Genomic DNA, 18,922 nt, shown 5'->3' with positions numbered 1-18,922 from the left:
GGAAGAGAATTCCACAATTATAACATCTTACAGCATTTTACTGTGCACTGTTGACATTTTTTAGAAAAGGAGACTGCTGATATTTGAACAATGCACCTAATAAACAAAATTAGAATTTCAGCACGTGGGGAGAGGGCTGTGAAGCAATGACTTGGTGCATTGAGTCTGTGACAATACATGTAACGAAATCTAACCAAATAGATGACTGACGTGTGGCTGGCGGTGCATGTGTGCCACAGATACCCAATTATTTAGTTAGTTCTTGACCATAACCCAAAGCAAAAAAACCCTCTCTTGATTTCCCTGATGTTGTAGTCTGAAAGTAACTTTAAAAAGCAGAAACTTGCTGGTTAAATAGAGTTTCTGCTTCACCTGTGAGTAAACAGCTGGCGGCAACAACACGAACTGAGTAGGAGTCCCACTAACACAGGGCAGATCCATTTTTATTGCATCAGTCTCCATTTCATCTCACTTGTAGTGAGACTTTCTGTAGTGACTCAGTACAGATTTAACCACAGTACACAGTGAACAGTGAACACCACACACAGGAAGGTGTACCCTCAAGATACAACAAGAATACTGATCATGCTCCTAGGATTGGCTCCTGGCTCTCCGAGCCAATGTCTGTAGAGGTCTACAGAGGAAGCCATTTGGTTGTGTTTTAGTTGCTTATTCCCCAACAAATGAGGCAGGGAATGTACACCATTTGCTTATTGCACGGAAGTTATACCCTTGCAGTATTGTCGTCAACTCTGGTACTGCTTCCTTAATGACTACCGGCAGAACAGAACAGAGAACGTAGGAACTGTGTCCTGAGCAGAAAGTCAGATGACTATCAGAACAAATGGTGAGGCGGAAATGAGTTTTTGCTGTAAGGTATTGGAATGACAAGAGGTAAATGGAAGTTTAAAGTCAGATAATACTAAACCAGGTTACGACACTGAAGAGAATTTTTTCAAAAGTACATAGCCAGAGAATTCATTTCTAGGCAGACATTAAATACTATTATTATATTAAAGAAACAAATGATCTGAAATTAACTTAAAAGTCCTGTGATGGTACATGGGCTAGAATAACACTCTAAGTTCACCACACGAAAACGTTTGGAACATATCTTTAGTAAGAGACATCAAGATGAGCTACACAAATGGATTTCAAAACAGTCTGTTTTAAAGCATTCTCTCTTTAATATGGTTAACTACTGTGAAATGCAAACAGTATTTGGATCTCGTGTGTTACAAAATCCTTGCTTCAAGTTGCAGTTTCCTTGGCAGCAGCATATTTTAATTAACAATATTTTTTCCTTGTTTTGTTTTCTGACATCTCAGTACATTCAAATAGTCAAAATGTTTAGAGTAACACCACCACAAATTTAATGAAACAGATCAGAACGTGGCCAGCATTATCAAGCAAAAATTACATAATTTATGTGTCATAGAAAGTACCCAACCCCTGCCACAGCCTCCCAACACCCCTCCCCTTCCCAAACAGTAACATGGACACCAAAAGATTTAACAAGACTTATAAAAAAATAAGGCACATTTATTTTTGATATGGTAATTTAAAAATAGAAAACCCCACCTTGGAACACCTGTATTCAAATGAGCTGTGTAAAAAGACACCTTGTGGTACCTAAAATGGAATTGCTTCTTCTGTTTCAGTGACAATGGAATAAATTGCACCTATCTCACATTGTCAAGTAATGAAAATATGCCTCTTTTTCTACTGTTGAATGACTATAAAAATCAGTTATTATTTTAAACATATGGGTAGGAAAGGGTAGTCAAGAGGTTCATTGGGAAAGAATATGAAAATCAACTACACTTATCATAGGGGTTGAGGGATTGCACTTTTCCACATATTTGAAACACGCACAAAAAATTGAAATTTGTAGTAATGATCAATGATTACAACTATTTTGGCCATTAAACTATTCCCCACCAACTTCTGTTTTTTTTTCTTTCCATTTAGGTTAAAGGGGTTATTTTTTTTTAAATATAAAACTAATGATCAGAAAAATGAATTTTTTAAGAATCTCTTTACAGCCCTCAATGCAAACATAATTAGTTAGCATTTAACCTGAGATACAGTCTGTTGAGGGCTGTCGTTCAATACTTCTTCATTTTTATTCCATCAGTTCACACTGATAGTGGTTCTTTGTGGGACAAACTTAGAAAAAGAAACCGTTTTGAAAGCATGGCTTTTTCTTCTTTTTTTTTTACTAGACTGGTTTTAAAAATAAAAAATAAATCACAGAAGTCACGTTCTCACAGTAGCCAGAAGCTAAAGTAATGTACTTAGTTATTGCACGTAAAAACCAAGGAAAGTAAGGAAGTCAGAGTTTCTCCACTCAAATCTGACAGTCAGTTTCACCTTAAGCGGATGCGGAATGTGCTGATCTCCATGGGACTCAGGGTGACTTCGCTTAGATTCTGGGCATCTGGGGGTGAGTGCATCAAGGACAGTGAGGAAGGGGTGAGGCTCTCCACAGCAAACTTGTTGAAAAGTTTTGGTACTGACATCTAAAAAAAAGCAAGTGACAAAGATTTGCATATTCAGATCAACCCTGAGATGTGTATATTCAGACCAATCCTGAGAGAAGGCTAGAAGCACATCTATAAAATCAATTTAAGGAATGTACAGGAAGGAATTTATATGCTGAATTTCCCTTTAAGAGCATGAAGGAGGAAGGACATTCCTGAACACATAAACTATCTATAGTTTCTTTGCATTTCTTGTAGTAGTATACATGGACATTTCAATATGAGAGTCATATGAAGAGTCAACAAGTCCCCGTGGTCCCTGAGGACTTTCAAATAGAGCTCTTTTGGTTAATATTCATCCCTAATAATGTGATTCTAAACCACCACCACCCCCTTTGCCAAAAGAATTGAAAAATGAGACACAGGTTCATTATAATAATGGCTCAGTACATTAACTGACCTCAACCTACAGGGACAGTGGGAAAATATATTCTCCACCTTGCCAGGTTATCCTAAAGTGTCTCTTGGAATAATATATCTTTATTATCCCTCTTAAGACTCAATACCTCAACACTAGAAGGTTTATTATCTACATTCAGATCATCACCAATAGAGCAGAAATCACTGGAAAACATGCACACAGGAAGAGTGGGACAAAGACAGTCATCCAGGCTCACCTTCTTCTCAGACCTCAGAATGGGTGCTAATTTGTAGCCTTGGGACAAGATTGCTTGAGTCTGTACTGTGGTGTGCCTATGCAGTTCCCGAAGCTAGCTGGCTCTGCCAAGCTGCTGGGTGGGAGGACCTGGCTGTGTGCAGGGACCAGACAGCTGCTTTGTGAGTCATGACTCACTTACAGGCAGGAGACTGGATGTTCATCCTTCCAAGGAGAGGCTGATGAACTGCCAGAAGACCAACTTAAGGAGAAAAATCAAGAACAGGCAAGCAGCCAGCAGCGTGCGGACTAACGAGCCATCTGATCTCCACAGAGATGACTCAGATGCAATCTGGATCAATCAGGAGACCCAGACACACATTTATTTTTCCAAATGAATCAACTGACTTGAACTCTGCACAGCTGCCTCTGGGTCCGGCTCAAGTACTCAGACCACAGTCTTGATGTTTATGCCATAACTTTATTCTTATGCCAATCATCAGTTATTTTAAAATTTGCCTCAGCCTTTGCAGAACATGGGTTCTACCTACCATGGCTAAAATATATGGTATGTGAGCATGGGTGGCCCAGAGGAATTGAAAATGGGGAGATGTAAGGTGCTCTGTAGTCCCAAAAGAGAAGACATGAACATTAGCTTCAAAAGCGAACAGATTCCAGCCATGTATTTTGAAGCTGAGGACTTAGGTGGAGCTGAGGAGACTGAGGCTGGCTTGCAGGCAGGAAGGAACATAGGGGCTCTGGGCAATGAAAAGCCATATTGTTCTATCTGCAGAAAGTGAAGATTCCAAGCACACTGTCTTGACTAGCAAACATACACTCTAACTTACCTTTCCCTGAGTAGTTGAGCAGGAAAGACCCATGCCTCTACTGGAGAACTGGCAATCAAACCCTTTCCTGTGGAGGATCAAGGCTGCCTCATCTGAGTAGCCTTTACCCATCTGAAAACAAGAACATCAATATAGCACACAAGCATTAACGTATTTACAGCGTGTCACACAGCACTGTTGGGTGTCTGTACATTTATTCAGCAATGAGATAACGATGAATTCATCTTGTCAAAGGCTTCACATTAGTTGGGCCCATCCATTTCTACCAGCACTCAAGTTTACCATTAAGGTCCTGGTTAAGTAATTTTGATAGGGAAGGTCCTTCTGTGTATGTGTTTGTCTTATTGGTTGATAAATAAAGCACTGTTGGCCAATAGGGAAGCAAGATAGGTGGGACTAGGAGTTGAGGAGGATTCTGGGAAATGTAGTAAGGGAGGGAAGTCACCAAGTGATCCCGGTAGGAGAGGACACATGAGTCTGGCATCCTTGATAAATCCTTATAAAAATATATAGATTAATAGTTATGGTTGGTACTCAAGACACAGCTAGCAAATAAAAACTCCTAGTCCTTGGCCAGCAGCATTGTGACTAATATAAGTCTCTGTGTGTTATTTGGGGGCTAAAGCGGCAGCACAACCAAGGCAGCTGGTGGAAAGTTACTGTTACATAACTTCATGCCTTTGTTTTCCCCCATGAACCCTAAAGATAGCTTTCCTTCTGCCCACATGTTAATCCTGTTTTACTAAAGTGTCCTCAAATAAAATAATTTAATTTTTTTTTTACATACACATTGAATAAAACATACATGAACTTAGGTCTGGTCAAGTGATGACATAATATGGGAGAGCTCTTCTCCATGAAATAATACTTTCTGTGAGGTGCACTAACATTCTTAATGTTTAATGTGTTGGTTCATTATTTTTATACAACACACATTTAAATTGAGTTGGTTATGCTATGCCAGCCCACATATATTAACTTGATATATCATTTTAAGCTCACATTACAGGACTCCTCCTGGGGCAAAGAAAAACACCAAGCATAACCAGTCAGCCATGAGGAGAAACATACATTTTATTTGTCTGTTTATTCATTGCAATAAACTCTCTTGCATCCATCTAAATAGTGATGCCATGTATTATTCGGATTTTGGGGTATTTGAAGTTAGAATCATCTTCACATACATATTTTTTCTAAAGTGTAAACATGGGGCTGGAAGAGATGACTCAGTAAGAAAAGGCACTTGGTGGAGCAGGCAAGCCTGATGATCTGAGTTCAAATCCCCAGGACCTATATACAGAAGCAAAGTGTGAGCATCTCCAATCTGGGCCATCCCTATACCAGAGAATGAGAGATGGAGATGCTATCTCTGGGTGCACAGGTCAGTTAGCCCAGCTAACCCGGAAGCAAAGATCCCTGCCTCAAACAAGGAAGAAAAGGCAAGAACCAGCATTGGCAGGGTTCCAACTTCCACATGTGTCCTGCAGACCCCACACATGCTCACAGATGCACTCAAGTACACACAAATGGAAAAAAAAAAAAGTATTAGGTGTTTGTGAGGATAAGCAAAATGATTAAAAATCTATGGAACTTTTATGACATATAAGCCATTCAAAGGAGATCCATCTGTTGCAGACACAATTTACTTCTCTCTTCTCCAGCCTGAGAGATGACATGGCCAAGCTCACGGACATCAATCACAACTAGAGGTCAAGATCTGTTTCAGGTGATATGGGGATGTCTTTCCTGAATAGCTGACAGAAAATCTCCCTCAGCAGTTTACACTGCCCTACCCACCCACCCAGGTTTGACCCGGCATAGCATGCTAGGATGGTGTGCACGGCAATTATTTCCAGTGATGTTGCAAGATTTTGTCTGAAGGGAGAGGAAAAGATTTAAAGAACTCTGAGTCATCGGGGACCATGACATACATAGCGACTTTAAGTCTATAGATGATAAAGATGTCCAATAAAACTTCAACAAAATTTTGTGTCCTGATACACATTTCACAGCATAAAAAATAGCACATAGAAGACTCTTCACTAATTATACACAGATCATCATAAGAATAACAAAGAGAACTCAATCCTGGCCCAATTGTGGCACCTGGGAACAGCAACTTATTTTAAGCATCAATTTGCCTATAAAATAGAACTAATGTTTGCCTGCTTCCTGCATGAGTTCATCCTGTGCATGCCTCCAGCAGGATTTCTGTCTCAGAGAGCCTGGAAGGACAAGAAGTACTAGTCAAGAAACCAAAGATGAGTGGCTCAGAACCTAGGTGAGGACTTGTCCAGCCACTCTGTGCTCTGCAATTTACGAGCTGCATTTAGTAAAACCAGGTTTTCCCTTTTCTATGAAATAGAATAAATGAACTAACATAGAAAAGATGTGGTCCAATGGAAGATAGTTGAAAACCCTGATATTAACCCACACACCTACCAACACCTGATTTTTGACAAACAATCCAAATTTATACGCTGGAACAAACAGAACATCTTCAACAAATGGTGCTGGCATAACTGGATGCGGACATGTAGAAGACTACAGATAGACCTGAGCCTATCGCCATGCACAAAGCTTAAGTCAAAATGGATCAAAGATCTCAAAATAAACCCAGCCACACTGAACCTATTAGAAGATAAAGTGGGAAATACCCTTGAATTAATTGGTACAGGAGACTGCTTCCTGAACATAACACCAGTAGCACAGACACTGAGATCAAAAATTAATAAATGGGACCTCCTGAAACTGAGAAGCTTCTGGAAGGCAAAGGACACAGCAAGACAAAACGACAGCCCACAGACTGTGAAAAGATATTCACCAGCCCCACATATGACAGAGGACTGATCTCCAAAATATGCAAAGAACTCAAGAAGCAGGCTCCAAAACACGAAACAATCCAATTAAAAAATGGGGTACAGAACTAAATAGACAATTCTCAATAGAGGAATCTAAAATGGCTGAAAGACACATAAGAAAGTGTTCAACATCCTTAGCCATCAGGGAAATGCAAATCAAAACAACTCTGAGATACCATCTTACTCCTGTCAGAATGGCCAAAATCAAAAACACCAATGACAGTTTATGCTGGAGAGGATGTGGAGAAAGGGGAACACCCCTCCACTGCTGGTGGGAGTGCCAACTCTTACAGCAACTTTGGAAATCAGTGTGGCGATTCATCACACACTGATTTCCCATCAAAATGGGAATGAGTCTAACATAAGATCCAGCAATTCCACTCCTAGGCATATACCCAAAAGAAGCACATTCATATAACAAGGACATCTGTTCAACGATGTTCATAGCAGCACTATTTGTAATAGCCAGAACCTGGAAGCAGCCTCGATGCCACTCAACTGAAGAATGGATGGAGAAAATGTGGTACATTTATACAATGGAGTACTACTCAGCAGAAAAAAAAAACCAATGGAATCTTGAAATTTGCAGGAAAATGGATAGAACTAGAAGAAACCATTCTGAGCAAGGTAACCCAATCACAAAAAGACAAGCATGATATCTACTCACTCATATGTGGATTTTAGACATAGAGTAAGGATTACCAGCCTACAATCCACACTGCCAGAGAAGCTATTAAACAAGGAGGACCCTAAGAGAGACATACATGGTCCCCTGGAGAAGGGGAAAGGGTCACGATTCCTTGAGCAAATTGAGAGCACGGGAAGAGGGGGGGAGGGAGCTAGGAGAATGAGAAGGGAAGAAGAGGAAGGGTGCAGAGGTCATGAGGGAGCAGAAAGGTTGAGTCAGGGGAAGAGTAGAAGAAAGGGGATGTGATAGGTAGGGTTTTAGTTGGAGGGGCTACTAGGGGAGGACGGGAGGGAGAAGGAAACTGGGATTGTCATGTAAAACAATCTTGTTTCTAATTCAAATGAAAAAATGATTAAAAAAAAGATGTGGTTCAATGTTTGATATAGGATGACCTTGCCAAGTCAGCTATTTGTGTTTTTAAAGAAATTCATCAGATTAAAATAGGTGACAACTTCATAAACATTACAAATTAATACAAGTGAAGTTCATATTCATAAATTTCCCCACTGGCACTATAACTTTGTAGCTAAAGAATAAGAGAGCTCTCCAATTATATATGTATGGTTATATATCAAAGCTCCAAAGTGTCTATATGTGGATTCACAGGTTAGATGCCTTCTTAATTACACTCTTTTAGAAGCACTTGTCACTGTTAACCTAAAATATGTGGCATTTTTAATTCTCTGGAGCATTCATAAAAGCTACTTAACCTAGTACTGTAGAATACTACACACACACACACACACACACACACACACACACACACACACACACACACACACACACACACACTCACACACACACACACTCACACACACACACACACACCACACACACACACACACACACACACACACACACTCACACACACACACTCACACACACACTCACACTCACACACACACTCACACACACACTCACACTCACACACACACACTCACACACACACTCACACACACACACACACACACACACACACACACACACACACACACACACACGAAAATCTAAATGAAATAACAGGAGAGAATGCCCCAAGTAGACATCTTTCACCACCACGTGAAACTTCCAGTGCCAGGAATGGGCTACATCTTGTTGATTCTTTTGGTCAAAGGAGCCCTATGGAAAACCCCAAACACCACAGCGATTGCCAGGCTATTGGTTGCCCTCCACAAACCAAAGGTAAGGCCCTATGGCTGAAGGCAATACTTGTATATCTCATTGAGCATGAAGAAGTTGAACTGCATTTAAATTCGTACTCATAAATTCATAAACTACTGTTCCTCTAAAGGGATGCTGCAATAAAATGACTCCTGAGGACATTCTGCTCTATTCATACATCAGGGCCTCCCTCAGCCATCAGCAGAGAAGCTGCCTCCTGCAAACACCACAACTAGACAATGTTCAGAGTGAGAGACTTGGAGGACTCGGTCTGGAGGTGGGGGGTGTCTATCAAATCCCTCCCTTTGAGGCTCAGGGATCTATGCAGAAAAGGAGGCAGAAAGGCTGTAAGAGCCAGAGGGGCTGGAGGACTCCAAGGAAGCAGTGTCTTCCAGACACAACAGGCCCGACACACATAGGAACTCAGAGACTATGGCAGCACGCACAGGGCCTGCATAAGTCAGACGGGCTCCCAGTGCTGAGAGTGGGAGGTTGACACAGCCCCACCCCTAACCAAGAAGCTATCTGCAATTGACACCACTTACAAAGGACAACTCGGTTTTCTCCAATGGAGTCTCACTGGGTATATTACCACTCCTCAGGGCAAGCCCAGGCCCAGGAGTAGTTCACCAACTCAAAACAAACTCAATGGTGTTTTGTAAACTTTTAATCCCATTTTGCTTTGTTTGGGTAGGCTTGAGACTCCCTCATGGAACTAGCACTCTGGAGAGGACATGTGCAAACACTGGCAAATGACTGCCCCAACTAAACCCTTAGTCACAGACAGCAGCGACTTCCTGAATTGTGATCAAGTCAACCCAGTCCCTGTGCTGAGAAGGGGAGATGCCATGGGCTCCCAACCCTAATCAAGAAGTTATTTGCACTGATGCTCTTCAAAGCAGGTTCCATGCACAGCAACAGATGCCAAAATAAAACAAACTCAGCAGCATTTTGTAACTTTTGGTCTCATATTGCTTTGTTTGGAATTTTTTTTTAATCTTACTGGGTTTTTGTTTGTATATAATAGCTTCTGATTCAGAGAGAGAGTGTGTGTGTGTATGTGTTCGCCTATTTTCTAAAGAGACAGAGAATGGGCATGGAGTTCTTGAATGAGTTGGGGGCTGGGGAGAATGTAGGAGGAGTTGGAAGAGGGTAAAGAATTATCAGAATATATTCTATGAAATATTTTTCAATAAGATAACATTAATCACAAAAGTAGGGAAACTGAATTTAACTTGACTATGCATTCAAGAAAACTTTCACACATTCATGAAGTTACACGATGCACTCTTGGAGAAAGAAAATGGATGCCAAAATAAAAGAAAAATTCACTACCATGTTGCTATTATCAGAACCTTAGAGAAGGAGAGGGGTACAGGGGAAAATGTATACCCTATGAAAACTGCACCAAGTACTATGTTTAGCAACTGTCTTTGTGAACTAGGCCAGGTCACATTGGAGGGTGAATCACTGAGCTCAGGCTGGGTGTTCAAAAATCCATTACAAAAGTCACTTCCAGAGATGAAATCCAACGTTCATGGAACTAGGCCGTGAGGCTCTTCTTCTGACTGGGTGTGGTAGGGGAAAAGAAGAACTCGAGTGAAAAATGAACCCCTCAGACAAGGCTGGGACTAGAGAACGATGGATCTGAGTGAGGTCTGGTTCCACAAGCCAGTCATGTGGTTTTGAATAATCATTCATTTTCAGTAAATGCAGGGAGCTGGCTTAGTGTCCTGAAGAGTACCTCTGACCAAAAGCTGTGAGAGTGACAGGGATTACTAACATGTGATTAACACAAGCCAGACAGCATACACAATGCTCCTCACGGATGACCTCACTTTATGTCACAATAACCTTTAAGATGGCCAACAAACTTAGACATAACATAATATCAGCAAGGTTGGCTATGCAAGAAAGTGCCCCCCACAAAGCATTCTCTCTCACAGTCTGAGAGAGCGAGCAAGGATGACTCACGACCCTGCATCAGCAACCATAGGGCCTGACCATTCAATGGTTACTACACCTCTGTAAGAAAAGTCTGCAACATGAGATTCTCAGCAGTATCTCTCCCTTCTTGTTTCTATGCTAAGAGGAAGCAAGGGATGAGCTCTAACTGACCAGAGTCTCCAAAACCAGCAAGGGACACACAGCCTCCTCAGAGGACTTCAAAGGTGCTCACTTACTAAGCTAAATACCCTAAATGTCGTGTAGGAAAATTTCTCTAAACCGCTCCGATTCTTCAAGAATTTAGACTTTTAGAAACATATTTAGTAAGTTACACAACACTCATCTCCATTGTATTCTGGCAGTGAGGAAAATCCTACACTTCCTTGCAACTCCGAGACAGAAAGTAACCAGTAAAAAATCACTTTTCAGGACACTCATTAACATGCCCAGTAACAGTTCTGGGTTTTGATCAACAAGATAAGATAGCAGATATTAAGGGAAGGTGAGCAGTTGTTCTTAAGACATGCACAACAAAGGACATTCGGCCCCCTCAATTCTCACCTTTCCAGAGGCTAGGGAGATCAATAAAGCACCAATCAATTCTTTTAAAAAAGGAAAAACAAAAACCTCAAGGTGCCATTTATGGGAGGGGGGTGGCATAAACAAGTGAGGACAGAAAGCTTCACATTAAAAGTGGCACTGATTTTAAAATGATGGGTTAACTTTTTGCAAGAACACAGTTAACCACAGATAAAAAAGAATCACACAGAGAACATGGAGTGATATGTACAAATTAAATGAAAATGTCAAAGCATAAATAAGAATGGAGTAAGTTGACAAAATCTGGGCTACACATTATTTTTTGAAGCATTAAAGTTGAATGTCACCTTGTCCAATTTGAATGCTGGGCCAACTATCTCTCTGGCTCTCTCTGTTCCAAGGTTAATTTTGCAGGTCCAGTCTTTAAGTACTCTGACTTGTGACCTGTTAACCCATGAGAATTGTAGTGATTTGAATACCCCCACTGGCTCATATATTTGAATGCTTGTTTCTTGGTGGAACTGTTTGGGAAGGATTAGGAGGTGTGGCCTTCATGGAGGAGGTGTGTCACTGGGCAGGGCGGCTTTGAGGTTAGCTTCCCTTTCTACATCTCATGGTTGTCACACATGTGAGCTCTTAGCTACTACTCCGGTGCCATTCCTGCCTGTCTGCTGCCATGTTTCTTGACATGATGATCATGGACTCACCCCCTGAAGCTTCAAGCAAGCCCCGAATTAAATGCTCTGTTCTTGTAAGTTGCCTTGGTTACGGTGTCTTATGACAGCCGTGAGAAGTGACTAAGACAGGCATCTTCCAGCATCTCCTCTGCAAAAATACCCTTTTCTTAAAGAGTTGTCCAATCCCGATGACCTGTGTTTCCCTGCTTAGCATACTTTGGTGGCGTTCCCGTTACCCAGGCTTCAAACCTTCAAACTTCAAACACTTCAGCTTCACCCAAAGTGTCTGACAGTAAAGGGGAGAAGACAGAATGATCAAGAGAGGGCAGTTCAAAGACGTGAGCATGATGGGGCGGCATACAGAGTGAGAAGGTTGACAGTCTAAGTCGCAGGCAGCTGCTGGGGTGAGCCAGCCTACACTACACTCCGTGGCTGGGCTCCTGAGACATCTGCTTGTCAGCTCCTACAAACACAGCATGGACTCACTTTGCAAATACAGAAAATGCAAGTGTAAATATGCCTACATAAAACATACGCTCATCTGCTAATAACGGGCGATGGGGCAATTCTTGCAAGTTTGGGACTCAGGGAAATAGAAATAGTCACTCTAAAAAAAAAAAAAATAATAATAATCAAATAACACCTCTGAGGCCACAAACAGAACTCAGAATCAGAGCTACCAGGTGATTTTATGTTGATTTTATCTAAATTACTGTCTTAGTAAATTGTTATTTAGTATTTATTAAATCTCAGGATCTCTGAGATAGGCACATTGATCAAAAGTCTCCCTATCTATAGGCCCACAGACATGAGCTCAACTCAGAGGATCTGAGGCCTGGCACGCTGACCCACAGAGTCACCTTCCCGCCCCGCCATTGTGGCTCTTGTCACACTGAGAGCACTCTCCTGGCCTCTCCCAATGCTCCCCGAACCCTTAACTCTTCTATCCACGAGCAGCTAAGATGACCAGGCTGAAATTTAGAACTGAGTGGCCAAGGATGGAAAATGGGCAGAAAGATGTCAGGGAGGAAGAGACCAGTACCTTTTTCGGGCCAAGCAGTCCTCGGAGCTCCTGGAAACTTGTAAGTGACACACTGCAGTGCAAACCTTGCATCTCACTTGGAAACCAATACTCATCGATAGTATGTTGTGGGGAAATGAGCTGCAGTCTCCAAGTGAATCCCACTGCTGTACACTGAATGCTACCAGCACCCAATGCCAGAAAACTGATTCACAGTACTGAGATCCAGCCTCTGGACTCACCCATCTGATCCTTTCTGGGTTTCTGTGGCACTGTACTGTCACTTCTCTGTCAACTTGTGGAGTAACAATGGATACATTTTTAGGCAGCAACTTTGTTGAGGCAATATTTACACTGGCTTCACTGAATGATGACCTTTCTTTTGCAAAGGTTAAGGGATAAAACAACAACTCTTTTTTATAGGTTTAAAATGGACCAGTGACTCTGCTCTTCTTTCAGTGACTGTTCAAAACTCAAGCTCAGAGTCCAAAGCTAACACAGAAACTGTCACCAAAAGATCCAATAATACAAAAGAAAGCCTCACATCTTTGGCTCTGGCTCCATGCTGGCATGGTACAATGCCACTGACCTTTCAGCCCTTCCTTTATGCTCACTCACTCTCTGTTCGCAACTGCTGCCCCACAGTCACGCACCGCAAGCATCACCAGGACTGACCACCTCTTTCCCAAGTGTCTGTCTTCCGGAACCTTCCAAAACATAACTTCAAGTTTATGGTTTCTCACCATAAGCTTGAGGTAGTATACCTGGAATTGACCCATTTCATAAGCTCCCACTACAAAGGACTGAGGAGCCGAAGGCCTCCGGAGCCTCGCTAGCGCCTAGCAGGCATCACAAATTCTGCGCGCTCGCCTCACAGGGCAAGACCAGGGAAGTGTTTCAGCACAAACACACAGCTGTGCCAGCAGCACATGCTTGCATTATTACAAGTCACACGGCATCCTTCCCGGCCCAGCCTAAGTTCCTCATCCTGGGCATGAAGTCTGTAAATCCCTAAACATCCACAGTGCACACATTCACCCTTCCCGGCTGTCTGCAGTTTGCTTCCTTTATTCTTAAATCCTTCTCTCATCTTAGGGTGAGCTGAAGTCATTTACTGGGAGATATCCCGGAATCCCCGTCACTCACTACATCCAGCTGTGCACCTACCCACAGCATCACACAGCAAGGACAGCAACCGTCTAATCTGTGCTCATTCCCTGTGCACCCGAACATAAAGCCACACACCAACAGCTAAACTGGATGCCTAATAAATCCTCCCACGACCTTTGCAAACATCCGAAAAGCTCGTTCTCAACACAAGTGGCAATGTTTTCAAGCAAAGGGTATGAAAAACAGAGCGTGCATTGCAGAAACGGTGAAGCATTTAGCATTTCTCTAACTTTGAGAAACACTGGCTAGCAAACAGAAGTAGATGAAACAAGTGACGAGAACCGACGAGCCTGGCCCTGTCTCTAATTATGAGGTCTGAGGCCAGCACTAGCTTCCATGTATGGAAAAAGGTGCAAACTCTGACCTGCTCACCACACTGGACTGCCCTGAAGAGTAAATAAATCGACACTGGAATACTCTCTAAACTGGAGCAACTGCCAAATGGACAGCACAGTGGCTAAAAGGGGAAGTCCTTGTACTTATTCCACAGAGCACAGGGAAGCTTAACGCGTGTTATGTTAAGATTATTATTATTTATTTACGTGTGTGTGTTTACTCTTTGTGTGTGTGCGTACCCAAAGCCCAGGACAGTGAAGCAGGCCTTTGGAGATGACTTACAGGGTTATTTTAAGATATGCATTTATTTATTTGTGTATTTGTGTGTGTGTACAGACCTCTGAAGCTGACTCATAGGCAGTTGTAAGCCCCTGAACTTGGGTGCTGGGACTGAACTCAAGTCCTCTGCAAGAGCACAGGTGCTGAGTGGTTCTCCAAAGCTTGTTGTACTTGTTGCCTTACCCATGAGCCAAGGGCAGAGGGAAAGACACAATTTGATGCAGACATATTTTGGAGTTTACCTTTGACTGCATTGTGCGCAGATTAACCAGATGGATGTCACAGGGTAAAGATGACTGGAGCAGAGACAGCTCATTCAGCAGCTCGACAGCGGGTGAGGAGAGCTTGACATTCAGTATCATGGGAAGGAATGGATGGTTGAGGAAGGACGAAGTCAAGTGGCTGAGGAGGGAAGGGTAACTGACTGGACTCTTCTGCTCTTCTTCCTATCAAGAAAAACCAAAAATGCTTACCATAGCACTCACCAAATTAATTCATTGTCTGACAAAGTTTAAAAAGAAAACCACATGACTGCTCTGAGTTGTATGTCACCTATGACAGTCACAGAAAATATACAGTAGAGTATAGAGCCCATGGAAGGCAAAGTAATAGTGTCCACTAACTCATGTTGTAACCATGCCCTCCATCCAGTTAATACCCAAGACACTGAAAACAATTTCCACTTTTTTATAATTAACAGCATTTTATGAAAGCTCTTGACTACTATAAAACCTTCAAAGTACAAGAGACACAATGTCCCCATATCTCACACAAGGTTGACTGTCATCACCCCTTCTGCAGGCGTCACCCATTACATTCTCAAGAGTTCACTTTACACATTAACAAGGTGCATGTGGATCTAAAACTATATTTCATAAATGGTAAAAAAAGAAAACTTTTGAACCTAAACATTACCAATTGATACAATTAAAACAAAACCAAAACAAACCAGCTTGTTGTGTTGGCACCTGCCTGTAATCCCAGCACTGGGCAAGAGAAAACAACAGCCTTGGCTAAATGATGAGCTAGAAGCCAATATGAGCTACATGAGACCACACACACACACACACACACACACACACACACACACACACACACACACACCAAAATTCTCAAAAGAATTTGATGTGTTCAGGACATAAAAACTACTGGCGACATCCAGTCATCTGTGTTCTTTGAATTTGGCAAGTTACCACCAACTTCTTCATTCTCTTCTATATCTTATTATATAGTTACTATACATTTACATAGTACCCTTTTACTCAGCACAGTTTGCAAACACTTCAGTCTTTGCTAGGATGTATCTATTCTTACTACGCAACATTTCTACATGTCCAACATCAAATAAGTCTACCAGGGTTAGGGATATACACAAGCAAGATGTCATAAAAAATTGAAAACTCAATGTCTAGATAGACCCTTAGCTAATAATGCCCAAGGAGTAAAAACAGACATAAGAACAGAGAGGAGAAAATGATTTATGACAGGCTGTTTGATCACCAGCTACAGTTTATGCAAGTTTAATTTTTTCTTTTTAATGACTGATATCTTCAGGTTTTGCATCTTTCTGTGTGATGCAGGACTTAAAGGTTTGGCTACCTATCTGTGTGAAAAGACTAGATTCGTAAAGATCCAGAGCTCATAATTCAGAATGTCAGAGTAGCACTGGACAGGAGGGTGCCAGCAAAGGCTGCTCGCATTGTACCAGAAGCTCAGCTAACAGAAGATTCATTACAATTCAGACCGTGGAGAGGAAAACACTTAACGGCATCAGAGGAACACTGCAGTATTAAAATGCTGGCAAAAATTAGTTCTGAAAGAATTGTATTAGAGTGTATCAATTCCCCATCCTTTTTAAAATAAAGATTAAATAAAGCACCTAAAATAACATTCTCCAGCCATTTAGTGATGCTTGCAGAAGAACATTCCTGGAAAGGACACATTCTCCACAAGGCGTTTAAATGGACTCCCAGATCAAACAACTTCATAATCTAGGTCAGGATTGCTGACAAAATCAGTTTTGAGTAATGGAAGATGAAAGATTCCAACAGGAAGGTAAACAGTCTTACAGCCTCATCAGAGTCAAGCGGCACTCAGTCCATCCTGGGTCAGGATGCACTCAGGCTTTGTGCTGTCTGGGGGCACCCTCGACACTGACACTCAGTGACAATGAGGACTTCACTGATGAGTCTTCTATTGAGAATGCTATGCATGTACACCAATCCTCCAAGCCAGGTGGGTTCCCCGGACCCTGACACTTCCCTTCATGGGGACCTTTACAAAACCCACTCATGGGTCCTAGCCCCAGCTCCAGAATCAAGAGCTCCAAGTATGAGCCTTGGCAACATAAGGCTGAAAAGGTAAAACCCAAGGATTGAGCTACAGGCTGCTCTGTGGGCCTGAGCTAGGAACAGCACCATGGACTCTCCCATGAAATCAACAAGGTTCAGAAACACAAGTGCTTTGACAAAATCTTGTAAAAGGAAACTGTTTTAAATGCAACTAGTCACAGAATTAAAGGACTGGCAGCTTTACTGTTTTCCGAAAGACAGAGATTTGAGAGAAGGGTATAGTTCCTTTTTTCCATAAAAGCACAGGGGACATATACCAATGCTAACCAGTAAATAAATTCTCAGGAAGGGTCCCCCATACATGTATTTTCCAATAATGACAGTAACAAGGAGCTCAACAGAATGTTTATAGATGAACCAACACACTTTCTAGCCCCCTAGAAAGGCAATCTAATCTTCTAAATTCCAAGTCTTGGGAGAAGGCTCAATTTCTAAAACATAAGTGCTGGAGAAGTGTCACCTGTTCGATTCAGCTGCAAATGGATCTGTCATCCCTTCGGTTACCAACACCGCTTCTAAAAGCGTCATTTGGTTTCTTATTGTTTGGAAGGTTCTGGATTATGGGAGTCTAGCCTTCTTTGTGCAGCTTGACATTAAAGACTTTCCAGCTTGTGCTCTTCCAACCACACAGAGTTGCAACCTTGCTTGTGGTGGTCTGGGATCAGCAGGTGGACTTCCCCAAGTGTTCTTTGTCCTGTATTAAGCCCAGTTTGAGTTATGTGACCTTCTAGCATCAAAGGCTTCCACTTACTTAATCAATTACATGTAAGATGGAGGTCTTCAGTTATTTTTGTTTGTTTGTTTGTGGGGCTGTGCTGTAGATGGGACCCAGTGTCTGGTGCACATGACAAAATTAACTATCACTGGACAACAGCCCAGCCTATTGCCATTGGAATTCTCTATCACAGTGAACTAAAGTCCAGCCTATTGTCACTATAGAAAGTCATCTTTGCTTACTCAATTTGAACTGACCCTCAGTAGGAGCCTAATAAAAGTGTGTGGTAGTAAGTCTATTTATTTAATAAGCCATGCTTTTGTAGGTTTTCAGGGTAGTAAAAAGTTTTTAGAAGCTACCTCTTTAGAAATTCAGATTTAAAAAGCAAAAAGCATGTGCAAGGTGGTACAGTTTTAAATCCCAGCACTTGGGAGACAGAGGCAGTTGGATCTCTGTGAGTTTGAGGCCAGCCTGGTCTACACAGAGTTCAGCCTGCTAAGCCTACATAGTGAGACCCTGTCTCAAAAAACAGTAACAACAAAAACAAACAAAAAACCACACACAAAAGGTACCCCCCTCAAACCTCCCTAAACAGATATTTGCTTTTTGATCAGAAACTAGAATTCTGAGTTATACCAGACCAGCATTCCCACATAAAAACCCTCAGCTGGAGTTGACATGCTCAATGGGACACATGTCCCCAAGTTTACCAGGGCATTCTGGTTCCCACTAACACCAGCATTTGCTCTTAAAGCTGGTAAGTGCTCCATGCTAGGGCTTCATTATGTGAAGAGACGTGGCATCCAGAGACACATCCACAGGGCTTCCACATCTCCAGCACATTAAGAAATGAAAGGAGCTTGGGATAAAGATATCCTTTATTAGAAAAACACCAGCCAAACGCAAGCCAGAGCATGCCAGGAGCAGCGAGGCGGGGAGGCTAGAGAGGAAAGGGGGCTCCCATGTGCTTTGCAACCCCTTAAGAACCCCTCACATATCATTCTGACCTCACCTTGACCACGCCTATCAGGGTGTGGTCAGGCACACCTGTAGCCAGCCTCTAACAGGCGTGGCTTACTGTCCCCTACACCAACAGTCATTGCCAGGAAATTCCATTCATTGCCAGGAAAGAGGGAGGACGCCAAAAAATCAAATCTCGAGGAAGTGAATGGCAGAAACAATTTCCACTG

The 18,922-nt window shown here is 42.2% G+C and overlaps 1 protein-coding gene across 1 annotated transcript in view; it reads right to left on the bottom strand.

Annotated features, from left to right (window-relative positions):
• Nucleotides 1-1,163: 1,163 nt before the first annotated feature.
• Man2a1 (mannosidase alpha class 2A member 1) overlaps nucleotides 1,164-18,922 on the bottom strand; it is a 151,549-nt gene continuing 133,790 nt past the window's right edge. Inside the window, exons 20-22 of the mRNA XM_027397752.1 lie at nucleotides 14,909-15,112; nucleotides 3,987-4,097; nucleotides 1,164-2,522 (exon numbers count right to left, since the gene is read on the bottom strand). Of these exons, the coding sequence (XP_027253553.1) occupies nucleotides 2,370-2,522; nucleotides 3,987-4,097; nucleotides 14,909-15,112 (468 nt within the window). The 3' untranslated portion in view covers nucleotides 1,164-2,369. The remainder of the gene's footprint in view (nucleotides 2,523-3,986; nucleotides 4,098-14,908; nucleotides 15,113-18,922) is intronic.

This window comes from Cricetulus griseus, chromosome 2 (genome assembly GCF_003668045.3).
Source record: "Cricetulus griseus strain 17A/GY chromosome 2, alternate assembly CriGri-PICRH-1.0, whole genome shotgun sequence".
NCBI lineage: Eukaryota > Metazoa > Chordata > Mammalia > Rodentia > Cricetidae > Cricetulus > Cricetulus griseus.
This window is presented reverse-complemented; position numbering and strand designations above follow the sequence as displayed.